This window comes from Adiantum capillus-veneris, chromosome 22 (assembly GCF_014529385.1).
Source record: "Adiantum capillus-veneris isolate H3 chromosome 22, ASM1452938v2, whole genome shotgun sequence".
NCBI classification, from domain to species: Eukaryota; Viridiplantae; Streptophyta; class Polypodiopsida; order Polypodiales; family Pteridaceae; genus Adiantum; species Adiantum capillus-veneris.
In genome coordinates this window covers 117,225,674-117,239,416 of record NC_140952.1, presented here as the reverse complement: position 1 = coordinate 117,239,416, position 13,743 = coordinate 117,225,674, and the positions used below count along the sequence as shown (strand labels likewise).

Here is a 13,743-nt window from a genome sequence, read left to right as displayed (position 1 = left end):
AACTACCTAACTTAAGTTAATTCTAAGTGTGAACATAGTTCAACACAAAGCAAATAACTGCTAACTTTAACTATCCTAAATCACTTGCAAGTGTGAGTTTCCTCTACACAAGGCAAGTAATCACTAACCACTTTACTTAATTTACCTCCCATTGTAAGATATACTTCACAGAGAGCAGATAAAGACTAAACTGAAAACTCCAAAGGTTAAAAAAAACTACATTTAACTAACTTAACTAAAGCCTAAGCTAGAAATTTTTACTAAAAAAACCATATAACTAAATTTAAAATGGTTTTATATATTTATTTTTTTTGACGTTGTAAAGCTCACTTTACTTAATTTATCTCCCAGTGTAAGATATACTTCACACAGAGCAAGCATATAAGACTAATCTCAAAACTCCAAAGCCTAAAAAAACTAAATTTAACTAATTCAACTTTTTATCTTAAGCTCTAAATTTTACTAAAAAAACCATATAACTAAATTTAAAATGTTTTTTTTTATATTTTTTGATGGTTATATATATATATATATATATATATATATATATATAATTATTTTTTTATGTTGTAAAGCTCACCTATAGATGAGAAAAGGAGGAAGAGAGATCAATAGAATGAGGAAAACAATGTATTTTCACGGTATATAGAGGGCTATATTTCGATCGAAATTGTAAGAAATTATACGATACGGCGTTTTTGTTGATGTGGCATCGTATAGTATGATCGAATAAAGATAGGTGTCATATAATACGCCCATTTAAAGCGTATTATATGTACCCCGTATAACGTACCATGCAACTTAGTATATAAGAGTAGTGATGGTAGACAAGACAACAAAAGTGAGCACACAATTCAACACAAGAGCAAAGTTGCATAACTAATGATGGTAGACATGATAGTAGAAGTGAACATGATAGTTAGCATGAGAGCAAAGTCGTAGGAGAGACGATGGAGATCGCAATAGCCATGATGGATACAATGATGGAGATCATTGTAGACATAATCAGTATGAGAGAAACTATGAAAGAAGAAGAGACCATGACAAAGAGGATGAATATAGAAGGGATCATAGCCACAAGGATGCAATGGTCAAAGAGCTTACATAGAGAGCATGATGGTAACAAAGGATAGATACAATGGATATAACGGTAGTAATGACGATGATGATAGAAAACCTAGCTCTTGAAAAGGGCATCAACCACATGGACTTTCAGATGTTCAATGTTTACGAAGGTACAGTCTTATGTGACATGGATCATGACAACTTTGTGAAGATTGTGGGCTTTCATGGGCATGATCAAAAGGAAGGGATTGTACATGTGTAATAAATTTCCACATGTATGATTGCTAATACATGAGCAGTAAACATGATAGAGGTATGAAAGACAAAGAGACCATGACAAAGAGGATGAATATAGAAGGGATTGTAGCCATAGGAAAGGTGATTGAAGGACTCACAAAGAGCATGATAGATAGAGACTCTAGCTCTTCAAAAGGGCGTCAACCACAAGAAATTGAGATGTTCAATGTTCTTCAAGGTAGGATTTTACGTGTCATTGATCATGGATGCTTTGTACAACATGAGCTCTTGTGATCGAAAGGAGGGAGTGTGCATGCATCACAAATTGCCACATGTATGATGGCTAAAGCAAAAGATGTTATGAAGAGAGATAAAAAGGTATGGGTTAAGGTTGTTTCCATGACTAGGTATGGGGTTAGCCTTCCATGAGGGATGTGGACCAAAAGAAGGGGAAAAATATTATATCAATGAAAAAGGGCTCTTTATATGAGGATTCTAATACCTCTAGTATAAATTAGCCTTAGACAGGTCGCGCGGGAAAAATTTGTAAGTAGTCCATTAGAATAGGGGCCAATTTACAACAAGAGTATCTATAAATTAATAAACAAATCTCTATGTCAACAAGTAAATAGGTTCGTCATTTGCATCCAAATCTGCATGTTTACATGTTTGCTTGGACACAACAAGACTACGGGGAAGGGACAACTTCCATTCCTTATGATTTCTAGGGAGAGATCGTGACGACTCTCCACCATACTTATGTATGGCACTTACTGCATGACATGCACTACATATGTCTTTAGTTTGTGTGATTTTCTCATTGCGTGACAAAATGATTAATCACTCATATGTTCTCACATAGCTTGACAAAACAAAGTTCTCTAGAGGCCTTGGACACTCAAAGGATGCCTACTTGTACTCATACTAGTCGTCCGCGTTATTTTTTGCATTTTTCAATAGTGCAATCTACAATATGCAAACAACGGTTCTCTGACTCTTACCACCACATCAAAACCGAACCATATCAACAAATTTCCTTGGCAAGGGCAACCAAGCAAGACTAGTTAAAGCGTCTGCCAGTTTGTTGATACTCGGAATATCTTTAAACCCTTGTTATTGTTACACATGGATTTATCAAATAGCACAATTCTCTTTGTATCTTTTAGGTACTCAAAGAGAGAGAGAGAGAGAGAGAGAGAGAGAGAGAGAGAGAGAGATTTGTCTTTGATTTTTTTTTTAAAAATTGTTGGGTTTGGGGGGACCACAAGGGTTTTGGACAGATTCTCACAATAATTCTCACATTATGACTTAACGCAACATCATGAGCTTGTGTGAGAGAGGCACGGCATACCTAGCTAGGTACGATTGGGGGCGGGGGACCGCTGGCCCGGAGGGGGGGCCGACGGTCCCCCGCCCCCAATCGAACTTAGCTAGGTATGCGGTGCCTCCTGCGCAAAGCTCATGATGTTATGCATTGTATGAAAAACACTGAAAAAGTATCCCTTTTCCTACATGAGAAAATTTCTAAATCTTCTTGTGGACGGGGGAATCGATGTCTATCATTGGGGCCTCTTTGGCTAAAACGTGCACCAAGCGGCCAAACTGCGAACTAGAGTTGCGAAAAGCTAGAATGGCAGCGTTTCGAAGGTGGGCAGCTCGAGCTCGAATGGGGGCACCAGCCTCCTCCACCATCAAGCACCTGATAGACTTCTCAATCTCCTGCCGTCTCACCAGCACTGCGCCTTCGTCAATGTGTTGAGAGTATCGTCGACTATCTGATACCATCTCCATGCCACTCTTCCAGAATTGCACCGCAAATCTTTGGTTGCTCAGCCTTTCGCCGGTGTCCGCCCAACAGAGCATGGGCACGCCCATGGCCACACTCTCCATGATGGAGTTCCAGCCACAGTGGGTGATGAAGCCACCTACAGCAGGATGTGAAAGCACGTCGAGCTGGGGGGCCCAGGGGACAACTAAGCCATTAATGCCACGCTGGACGCCCACGCCAATCTCGGGTGTGGAAACTGAGTAAATGCCCGGCCTTTGTACCCACAGAAAGGGGCTGCCACTGGCAGCGACTCCTTGAGCAAGCTCTTCCAGCTGCTCTGGAGTTCGAGCAGAGATGCTCCCAAAGGAAATGAAGAGCACCGAGGAGGGGGCTTGCCTGTCAAGCCAGTTCAAGCAGGCTCTGTCCTCTCTGAACAGGCTGGGCCGATGCAGGGGATGGCTGTCCGCGTTTTTGTCCGGACAGGTCAGGATGTCCTCATTCATGTAGTGCAAGGGAAGAAGAGGGCCTACTGCGAGTGTGGGGTAGCGCGTGGAGATGGTCTGCAGCACTTGCTCTTCGAGCTCGGCGAATGTGTTCAGCAGCAGACAGCTGGCCCGATTAGCCATCTGGAAATATTTGACAGATCTGTGTGTCGGCCTCCCTGCGTCGTCCCAAAGCTTGTGCATTTCATGGAGAAGGGTTGGAGGCAACCCTGGAATGTCATCAATGACAGTCACCTTCCCATCGAGTTGGTTCTCTGCCAAAAGCAGTCAAGGTTAGAGAGAGAGAGAGAGAGAGAGAGAGAGAGAGAGAGGTGCGGCGCACTTGCAGAGTTGCGGGGCCGGGAAAACTAGGGGCTTCAGCTCCAACTTTACCTGCGATGGGGATGTGCTTTCCCTCCCTTGCAAGATCTGCAAAATAATTGAAGGTAGAAAATGAAGCCGCTGATGCCGCCCAGAAGCAAACCCACGGCAGGCCAAACCTGCTGGCAGTGGCACTGGACCAGCCTAACAGGATGTCCGTCAAAATGAATGCCACCGATTGCTCTTCCATGATGTCAGAGAGGAGTTGCTCAACATGCTCTTGCATGTCTTGAGCTGCGATCAATGCCTCTGGTGCGGAGGCGAGGCGGGCATGCTTTTCTGGTGGGCAACTGCCTTCTATAGAGACCATGCGGATGGGGTTGCAAAGAGCCTTGTTACCATCTGGCAAAGTCTGTACAGTATTTTGCCCCTCGTCAATATATGGTAAACCAATGGCATGTCCGTCTTGATCAAGAGACCAGTGATCATCTTCACCCTTGCTGGTGTGAGCATGGCTATTGGCATGCTGTACATCATGGACCAGATCCGGGTTATCGCGGGTACTGGTACGTCGACCATTGGATCTACCCTCGGCGGAGTTCACTCGTTGTTGAATATGATGGGTGTTGACAAAGGTGAAGGTGAAGCCATGGGGCACAAGCTGGTGGCAGAGTTGGAGCAAGGGATTGATGTGGCCCTGAGCAGGGTAAGGAATGGCCACCACATGCCGCAGAATGTTGGCTTGTGAATTTTCCATGATACTCAGCACGGCAGCTCTACTGCGTTAGAGTGCACCAAATTAGTTGGCACAAAACAAAGAGCTGAGGATGGGAAGGTCAAGCATACAGGCTATGACTTCTTTCTGCGTTGCCAACTAGAGAGAGAGGAAGAAGAAGAAGAAGAGAATATTAACGTCGTAGGAAACTATCCCAAATTACCTGCTGTATCAGTGCTCACCTCATGGAGCTGAGAGCTCAAACTCAAGGCGGACACGCAACCCCTATCTCTAGAGTTGCAAGGCTGGAAATGATCTGGTTGAGCCTTGAGGTCGTGCATACACACTGGGGGGACATTGTCACAATACAAGCTATTTTCTTTTGGCATGCCCAAAGGGCAAAGGCCCTTAGAGGGCTCCCCCATAGCCTCTCTATATTGGAGGGCCCTCAAAACTTTTATTAGTTGCATTGTAAAAATAACACACTCCCATAGGAAGTTAAGACACGTTTTGAAGGGTCCATTTTGGAAAAAGGACAATAAGGACAATGGGAAAACCTAGTGTAGGAGGTCAAAAGGTCCAGTCGCCTATTATACCAAGTCATTTCTTGAAAACAAAGGCCCTTTTGTATCTGGGGGGTGGCCCCTAGGTTGAAAGAGCCCCCAGTTTAAAGGCGTTTTGAAAATGCCTTACATTTCTGGAAAAAATAAAGGGTGTATAGGTCTTCCTCCTTCCTCTCGGGATTGATTTAAAGAGCCCCTCAAAAGAACCTTTAGAGGGCCTATGGGGGAGTCCTCATAGGCCAAGGTTGCCTTCTCTTTTTCGCATACCCAAAGGGCTAAGGGAGGGTTCACATGAGCCCATCGGTAGAGATTGCTTTGTTCAATAGCTCCAACCCCCTCATTCACAAGAGGCTGAGGTAACCCAATGGTAGGCTGCCTTGCAAGACTAGGGTAGAGGTACCAGTTAAAAGGCGGGGGCCTTTTTAGGGCCAAGACTTAGAAACATGATGGGGCCAAAAAAAAAAAAACTTCTTGTTTCAATATTAAGGCTTTTACAAGACGTGTCTTAAAAATACAAAATGAACGTCTCCTCTTCTCGAGAAGGCTCCATGCCCTCTATAATCTGGCGCCACCTCTCTCCAACGCAGGCTCCACACCTACACACAATCAAAGACAGTATACCTCAGCAATCATGAATCATCCATGTAGAAATCCAATCACTACAAGTTCCAAGTGATGACAAAAAGAAACATTTATAGCCTCTACGTTCAGATTACAGTTACGCCCAGTCACGATTTACACCTCCATGCAAATATGCGGTTTCTACCACTGTTTTTAACTTGTCTTGCATCCCACGAACACTCTCTTTTCTGCCCTGCAATTGTCTCCAGCACTCTTACCTGGCTCTCACTTTGGTTTCCATGACTCCACTCTGTTAGCCTCAACCCATTCAAACTACAACCAATTCTATCTTTAAATCTTACTCCATGCTACAACCATTTAGAAATCCCAGCAAGAGCAGACAAATTTGCAAGTGTGCACTACAACCATTTAGAAATCCCAGCAAGAACATACAAACTTGGTTTGCAGAACAATTTCAAAACCAGTTTTGATCAGATATGCAATTCTACACAGATGGGTTCAAAGGCTCCATGTGAGTGCAAGACATGTTTGCTAGAAAGACACCCTGTTTTGGCTGACTTCTTGTATACTTCTCAACTAGTACATAGACATGGTGGCCGAGCTTGTTGCTGTGGACGTGTGCATGTAAAGCCATCCTTCATGTGCAGCGTCCCAAGAAAGAAAGCTCCTTTCATCAATCCAAGGAGTCCTCTTCAACAACAGAAGTTGCAAAGCGAGCTGCCAGCCCAGAGAAGACTGCTCCCCCTCCCCCGAAGAAAACATTTTCTTTAAAGGAATACTCTCACCTACTTGAGAGCATCAGTGACTGAGTTCCAACAATACAAGTAAGATTGTTACGAATCTGCATAATCATTTAAAGTCTAAGTATTTCACATATGTTGTCCACCACGGTTACTTTAAACCGACTGCATAGTTTATTAGCTAATAATCAGTTTTATATTTGAATTTAGGCTATGGTCAGAGGTACAAGGGCAACGAGGAAGAACAAAGGCAGTGCATCAGCAAGCCAAACTTCACCTGTTTCACCGTTGTTTAGGCAAGCTCATGACATCAAGAAGAGACGAATCAATGGACAACAAAAAACTAAGAAGCCTCCTCGTGCGCTCCAAGCCAAGGCAACATTTCCGAGACCAAGCACAGTTATACAACGTCAAGAACCAATATTTCAACCAAAGGGATCCACTCCAAAACCAGCCATCAAAAAACAAACGCATGCAAAGCTATCTCGGACGGAGGAGGACATGGCAAAAGCTCTTTCAGCGCGGGAACAAGGACTTTCTTTGCAAAAATGCTCCATGCAATTTGGCATGAGCAAATCTGCAATAACAAATTGGGAAGAAGGACGATCACAAAAGAGGAGGAGAGGGCCGGAAACCACACTCACCTTCGGTGAAGAAGAAGCACTACAAAAATGGATATTTCAAAAGTGCGAATCAAGACATGGTGTCTCTGTCTTGGATGTCAAGCTAAAGGTGGCAGAGATTTGTCAGACAAGACACACACTCTTCACAAATGGCATTCCCGAAAGGAGTTGGTGGGAAGGGTTCCGTCGACGGCACCCTCAGCTTGTTTTTCGTGTCTATGAGGGCCTAGATCAGTCAAGAGCAATAAGGTTCAGACCGGAAATTGTCAAGACTCTTCACGAGAATCTTCGAATGTTGTATGATGAAAATAAGTACCCACCTTCTAATATCTGGAATGCAGACGAGACTGGATTTCAAGGGTCAAGGGACAAAGGCATGAAGATCCTTGCAAAGAAGGGAACTAAATCAGTGTATGGTATTACATGTGATTCTAGAGAATGGATGACAGTATTATGCTGTGTTAATGCAGTTGGCCATGCAATCCCTTCATACTATATATTCAAGGGAAGTAGAATGAGTGACAGATACATCGAAGACTGTGAAGCAGGGGCTGCAATGGCCATGCAAAAGAAAGCATGGATGACAGGCGAGCTCTTCCAAGCTTGGCTAGAGCACTTACGAAAGTTCATCATACAAGACATTGGATTTGACAGCAGACACCTTTTAGTTCTTGATGGTCATGGAAGTCATGTTTCCCTCGAAGTGGTGGCAAGAGCACATGAAGCTGGCATAGATATTCTTTCAATAGCAACAACTGGCTGGACAGTATTTGCATTTTGATAGCACATGAACGTAGAGATTGAATACATAGCCCCAAAGATGTTAAACAAGTCAGAGGTTGTGCTCCTGTAGGCACACATTAAGAATTAGCGAAGCTTATATGGTGACATACATTAGCTTGTACAGAGTGTTGTACACTAAAACTTACGTTTTCTGACCTAGTCTCCAGTAGATGGTTCCAAAGATGAGCCCAACAGCTGTTTTGAACAGAAGTCGCACGGCATTATAATGAGGATTGTGATTCCTCGGGTCTCAGAAGTTGAAGTAACCAGCAGAAGCCAGTATCAACGCAGCCTCTTAATTTGACTCCAGTGCTCAGCTTGCGAGCCAGCTCTACGTGCCAAAGTTGGATTCTCCTTCCCCCGCACCTCAGAGATCTTGGGATGGTCTGGAAAGTCTAGCAATTGCACGGTCCTCTGCTTTTTTGCTGAGGCAGCACAAGAATGTTAACTAAAAAAAGTCCCTTGATCCATCCCCGAACCAAATGCTAATGCTAAAAGAAGTAACAAAATCGCGAGACATACACTCACCATTTTCAGCTTGCTGATACCCTTGATGTAGCTTGCTTTTGGCAATCTCAAGCTTGTGCTCTACCTGACTTTTATCCGACAGCCATAAGGAGAGACCAACAGGTTGGCACAGCAAGACCTAGCCACTGGCGCACCAAGAATTCGTAGCGTGTACCTACACACACAGGGCATGCATTGAGAGGGCGCACGTCTCTGAAGTGGCACAATCAGGGGCCTTTATGGAGGAGCACCATTCGTGGTACTGGTAACTGCCAAAACTTTTCTTGGGCAGTTACCACGCACGTGCAAGGGCGGGCTCATACCTCCACTCACCCTCAAAAAAATTACACACAATTTGTTCCAATGCTCCCCAACGCCACATCAGTAAGCGCCACATCACCAACTTAGTGCCACGTGTAGAGCTCCACGTAGCGCTCCAAGTCAGCACCTAACATTTACATTTGGGCACATATTGGGCCCACACCAGCATTCCCAATCTATTCGTCTCTAAATAGGGACTTCTACCCTAATGCTCCTTTGGAGTTTTCTTCGCGGGTCATATAAAGTTAGTCTAAGTCCTCAAAGACAGCTACTCTTTTTGCTAATGAAAATTAGAAGCTTTAATTTTGTCTTTTATTTAATGTGAAAATTTTCTATTAAATGAAAAGAAGTTGACAACTTTCTATGATTACTAACCATGATTAGATTTAGATTTTTCAAGATTATTAGGAGGATTTTTTTTTCATCATGGTGGATAGAGTTTAGTGGTGGATCCTCAACACTATATCACACGGGGTCTTGAATGATGTCTAAGAGGAAGGATCGACGATAGTGAACACGAGCACGGTTTTCGTGAAAACGGACATCCGTTGGATGGTGGTCAAATTTACTTTTTAGGGCCAAGTTTACTTTACTTGTGCATGTTCGCTTTATCATATTACAAAATGGAGTGTTGGACAACCAAGCCCACATGGACGCGTGGTTAGCACACTAGCTTGCCAATGTTGTTGGGGGATAGGGTTTTTGAGAGGTGAGCCAGGAAGGCATGGAGCCTTTGGCTGTGGATAAAGAGAGAGGGAGATGCACAAAGCAAGAAAGTATGCACAAATAATGTATTGGAAACATAATATAAATTGTTAACGTCCTCAGAGGTCAAATATAAAAATTAAGTGTGAACACAATAGTGTGTTTTGATTTCTTCATCATAATTGAGAACGGAATAAAACTAATAATTCCCTTCTTAACACGTATTGCCTTGCTCCTTAATGCTTTTCTTCATGTCCTCCTTTATGCCTTCCGCGATGCTCCTTTAAAAACTGAGAGAGATCAAAAGAATTATGGCTTTATGAGGGTGTGTGAAAGAGTAAGCTATGGAGCTTAATTATGAGGCCCAGAGCACGACTTATATAAGCTTAGGTATATGGGAGAGAGCTTATGCCTCTTGAATAGGGTGAGGTAGAGAGAGCTTAGAGCTATGGGAGTTTATGCATATGGAGAGAGAGAGAGAGAGAGAGAGAGAGAGAGCTTAGAGCTATGGAAGCTTAAGTATATGGAGAGAGAAAGAGAGAGCTTAAAGCTATGGACGCTTAGGTATATGGAGAGAGAAAGAGAGATCACATCCCCTCCTCCTTTGCTTTTTCTTTTCCCTTCTCTTCTCCTGTTTCTTCTTGCCGCCCTCTTGAAAGTAGTGGAGTATAAAAATTTCAATATCTTCCAAGTGGTGTAGAATTGGCTTATGTGCGTGAGACACAAAAATGCTGAAAATGGCGTTTTTCTTGTTTCTTATTGCCCATTTTCATAGAAAACGACTTTTGTAAAAAGATTTCAGGATAGGAATTTTCATCCTCCCTCAAGCAGTACATTTAGTTTCTCATCCACTTTTCTTTCTACCATGGACCACATTGGCCTACAAGTACCCAATTTGCCTTGCATGTTATAAGAGGATTTTCCCATAACAATCTTTTTATTTTAAGCATCAAATCCCTACATTGCCCAATTAACATGTACACTTCAATTGAATTTGGTTTGCATCTTTTAACCATGTTTCCACTCGTGGAATCTGAGTAACACGACATTCACTCTCTCCGAATCTGCATATTCTTTCGCATGTGTCAACGGCTCTTACCCTTCATTAATTTGCATTATCAAACACATTGTCTGGAGCATGCATATCATCAATCCCTAGCGGTTGATCGGAGCTTTGATCTTCAAGAATGAACTTACCCTCCTATTTCTAGAATAATTTATTTTTTTTCGTTGGAATAGGCACTCTAATCTTAATGCCATCGAATTCAGATAGTTTGTAAGTCGCATTGTTATAAGCATGAAGTACCATATACGGTCCAAACCAATGCTTGACCATCTTTTGGATAGCAGTATATTGGTTTTCCAAGCTACTATCGAAAACAAGCACCAAATCTCCATCTTTCATAGCATAAGGTCGCAACATATGCTTCTCATCAAATGCTAATTTATTTTTCAATCGTGCTTCTTTGAGATTCTCTTTGGCTTGCTTAATACAGCCATGATGCCGCTCAAGTTGGCGAATACGTGAAGCAAGTAAATCTTTTGTAGACATATCTATTCTCATGGAAATATAGTCCAAAATAGGTTCAAAAACTACTAGGCCTACCTCAAATCTTTTTACAAATAGGTTCCTTTGTAGGCATAATAGGTTTTTGTCCATACATTAACTCAAATTTCATAAAACCTCTAACAAAACTATGTGGCAACCAACCTATAAAAAATTTTAAGCATAATAGGCATAACGATTGATTAGTGAGATCTTCTTTAGCAAGAAAAATATATCTTATCTTCTAAACACCTACTGGCATTGTAATAAAATCCACCACCCACTTGTAATGCATAGCTGGTGGACAAGTAGGATGTAATCCGTGTCAAGTTAGTTGATGTGAAAGCGTACTCCCTAATAACCAGTGGTTAGTATTAGGCTATGGTGGGTGAAGCCTTAGCTTAGCTGTAGTGTTACGATTAGGGTTGGAGAGATGGAGATTAGGGTTAGGTTGCTCCAATTGCAAGAGCATAAAGGCAAGATTATAGACACAATGATAGAGTTCAAAGTGCAATGATTCATTTGAAAACAACCTCTTAAGTAGGTTTAGTGCTTTACATCCATTGGCTAGAGAGGTTGTATCCTTTTTCTATGGGTCCATGTCATCATATCATCTTTCTTAGGTGGCTATAGGGCTTTCCCATGTGGTGCCACAAGTTGGGTTTACCCTAACAATCACCCGCTTAAGCCAAACTTGGGGTTTTACAAAGACTTCATGTGTTTTTGTCATGGTGTACTCCTAAAATAAGACGATTCATCTACATGATACATCATGGCAGTTCTCACTGGATTTAACACATCATGGTTCTCAAATGGGTACATTGTGGCAATTCTCAATGGATTTAATGACCATGGTTCAATGTCCAATGATACATCGTAGCAATTTTCTACCAATTCATCATTATGATTCACAAGTGGGATTAAGTAATTTACTAGTAGTCATAGGGAGTACAAATCATTACCTGAATCCAATGCTATTGACCTGCAGGGGTCGTCCACCAGGGGGAGCATTGTGCCTAGCTCGTCCCTATCGATGATAGCTAGGCACACACTGCCAATGATCAGTTGTTTGATCGTTGTCCTTTGTCGAGGTACCATCATGTGTGTCTTGGGAGCTGTCTGCTGCTTAGCATTGAGAGGCTGCGCATGCACTATGGGTCGTGTTCTCGTGTGAGGATAGGCCTTTGCTAAGTGCCTCATCTGTCTACAAATGAAGCACTGATTCGGGATGCCCGAATACTCCACACTCTGTTTGATCTAGCCCTCACTCACCTGAGGCAATAGTATCACCTTTCGGAGGGAGTGTGTGTCTTCAACAAGAACATGCACAATAGGTAGACTTGCGGCCATGGCCACATTGAAGCAACAATGTGTGCAGACTCCAGAACTATCCCAAACGTGAAACCAATCCTGGGGAGAAGAGGGAGGTACTCTCGCCGCCTCAAGCCTAGGAAGCAGACTAAGATAGGCAAGTCAAGTCAGCCTCCTTCTCAAGCACAACTATAGGCAGGGTCAAAACCATGAGTCCATCGTCTAAAGTATGCTTGAGCTGCTTAAATACCTAGCAGGCTCATCAAAATTGCCATGGCCGTCATCTCTGGAGACTCGAACTCTATCTAGTAGTATCCTCTCCAAAGGATCTTGATATCGATGATCTTGCCCACATCGGAGAGGAGTTGGGCCTGAAGCAAATCAGGAACCTTGCCACCGTAGGGTCGAGTACCAATGATCTTGCACATAACCGAGGTGGCTTGTTAACATTCCACCTCGGCCATCAAGCTCGCTTGCTCATCAAAAGGTCGGCCCTGCGGGGTTGGGCGAGTGGGCTTATGTACTACAATCTCATCTAGCATCATATCTATAAACAAAAGTGAAAAAGGATGGAAACGAACCAATCACTATTTGAAACTTATGTGATGAACCCAGATTTGAGAGGATTATCTACCTCCTCTTTCACTCTCTTAGTGTAATTGGGATTCATTATGTACCTTTGTAATCTAATTGGTCTAGCGTCTGGCTTCAGTGGTATCCTATGCTGGCACACCTCATGCCAGGTTTGATGCAATTTTCCTGGTCCCATACTTCTTGCATTATTTCTCAGGACTCAAAGCCTTCTTCTAGCTTCTGGTGTTTTCAGTTTTGATATGAATCCTTCTACTACCCCCCTGGATAGTTAATGTCTGACTTACATAATCATGTATAACACCAATAGTTCTGAGCCAAGGTTTACCTAGCAGCATACTATATGCTCCTTGCACATCCAACACTAGAAAGTTACTGTTAAATTTCTCCTTGTCCACTCTAATTTGCATGTTCTCCACTAGTTCTATAGTTTGAAGTACTTTGTGATAAGCCATCCTCACTTTGAATGGTGCTGTGTTTACATCTGTGATTCCCAGCTTTTGTCTTAGATGTTCCCCTAGGATATTTACACCATCACCATCATTTAGTATAACTCATGGCAATGGTTCCCAGTGCTTCCTTGGCTTGTAGTCCACCTAGAAAGTTGGAATCTCATCATCTCTAGGATAGCTTCTAGGACCACTGCTCTGGCTTTCTCTTCTTCCTAATGAACTTCGTAGCGAGTTCGACCATTAACTTTTTGTATCCTTTCACATATATCTCATCTTGTTCATTACTTCCACTTTGAGATGGATTCTCTGATGGATTCTTCATTAGACCAGTGTTTTCAGCTTTGACCAAGTTTAATCTAATTTGCCTTGCCTCATTCTCTAGACTTTGTATTGCAGCAATCATAGACTCACTTGGTCCAGATGATGCCTAA

The 13,743-nt window shown here is 42.7% G+C and overlaps 2 protein-coding genes across 2 annotated transcripts; one reads left to right on the top strand and one right to left on the bottom strand.

The window, feature by feature from the left end:
- Nucleotides 1–1,876: 1,876 nt before the first annotated feature.
- On the bottom strand, nt 1,877–4,904 carry LOC147430091 (linamarin synthase 2-like). The gene is made up of 2 exons (XM_086496264.1): nt 3,946–4,904; nt 1,877–3,827 (listed from the first exon to the last, which is right to left on the bottom strand). Exons 1-2 carry the CDS (start codon nt 4,628–4,630, stop codon nt 2,827–2,829), a joined length of 1,686 nt encoding a protein of 561 aa, XP_086352390.1. The 5' UTR covers nt 4,631–4,904; the 3' UTR covers nt 1,877–2,826.
- Nucleotides 4,905–6,686: 1,782 nt separating this feature from the next.
- Nucleotides 6,687–8,327, top strand: LOC147430090 (uncharacterized). The gene is made up of 3 exons (XM_086495101.1): nt 6,687–7,862; nt 8,040–8,141; nt 8,190–8,327. Exons 1-3 carry the CDS (start codon nt 6,687–6,689, stop codon nt 8,325–8,327), a joined length of 1,416 nt encoding a protein of 471 aa, XP_086351227.1.
- The last annotated feature ends 5,416 nt before the right edge of the window (nt 8,328–13,743 follow it).

Coding starts and splice junctions, on each gene's coding strand:
- LOC147430091 (XM_086496264.1), bottom strand. CDS start 4,630: ATGGAAAATTCACAAGCCAACATTCTGCGGCATGTGGTGGCCATTCCT. Junction 3,828..3,945: donor AAAGCACATCCCCATCGCAG/GTAAAGTTGGAG, acceptor TGCTTTTGGCAG/AGAACCAACTCGATGGGAAG.
- LOC147430090 (XM_086495101.1), top strand. CDS start 6,687: ATGGTCAGAGGTACAAGGGCAACGAGGAAGAACAAAGGCAGTGCATCA. Junction 7,863..8,039: donor TAGCAACAACTGGCTGGACA/GTATTTGCATTT, acceptor TTTCTGACCTAG/TCTCCAGTAGATGGTTCCAA. Junction 8,142..8,189: donor CTCGGGTCTCAGAAGTTGAA/GTAACCAGCAGA, acceptor ATTTGACTCCAG/TGCTCAGCTTGCGAGCCAGC.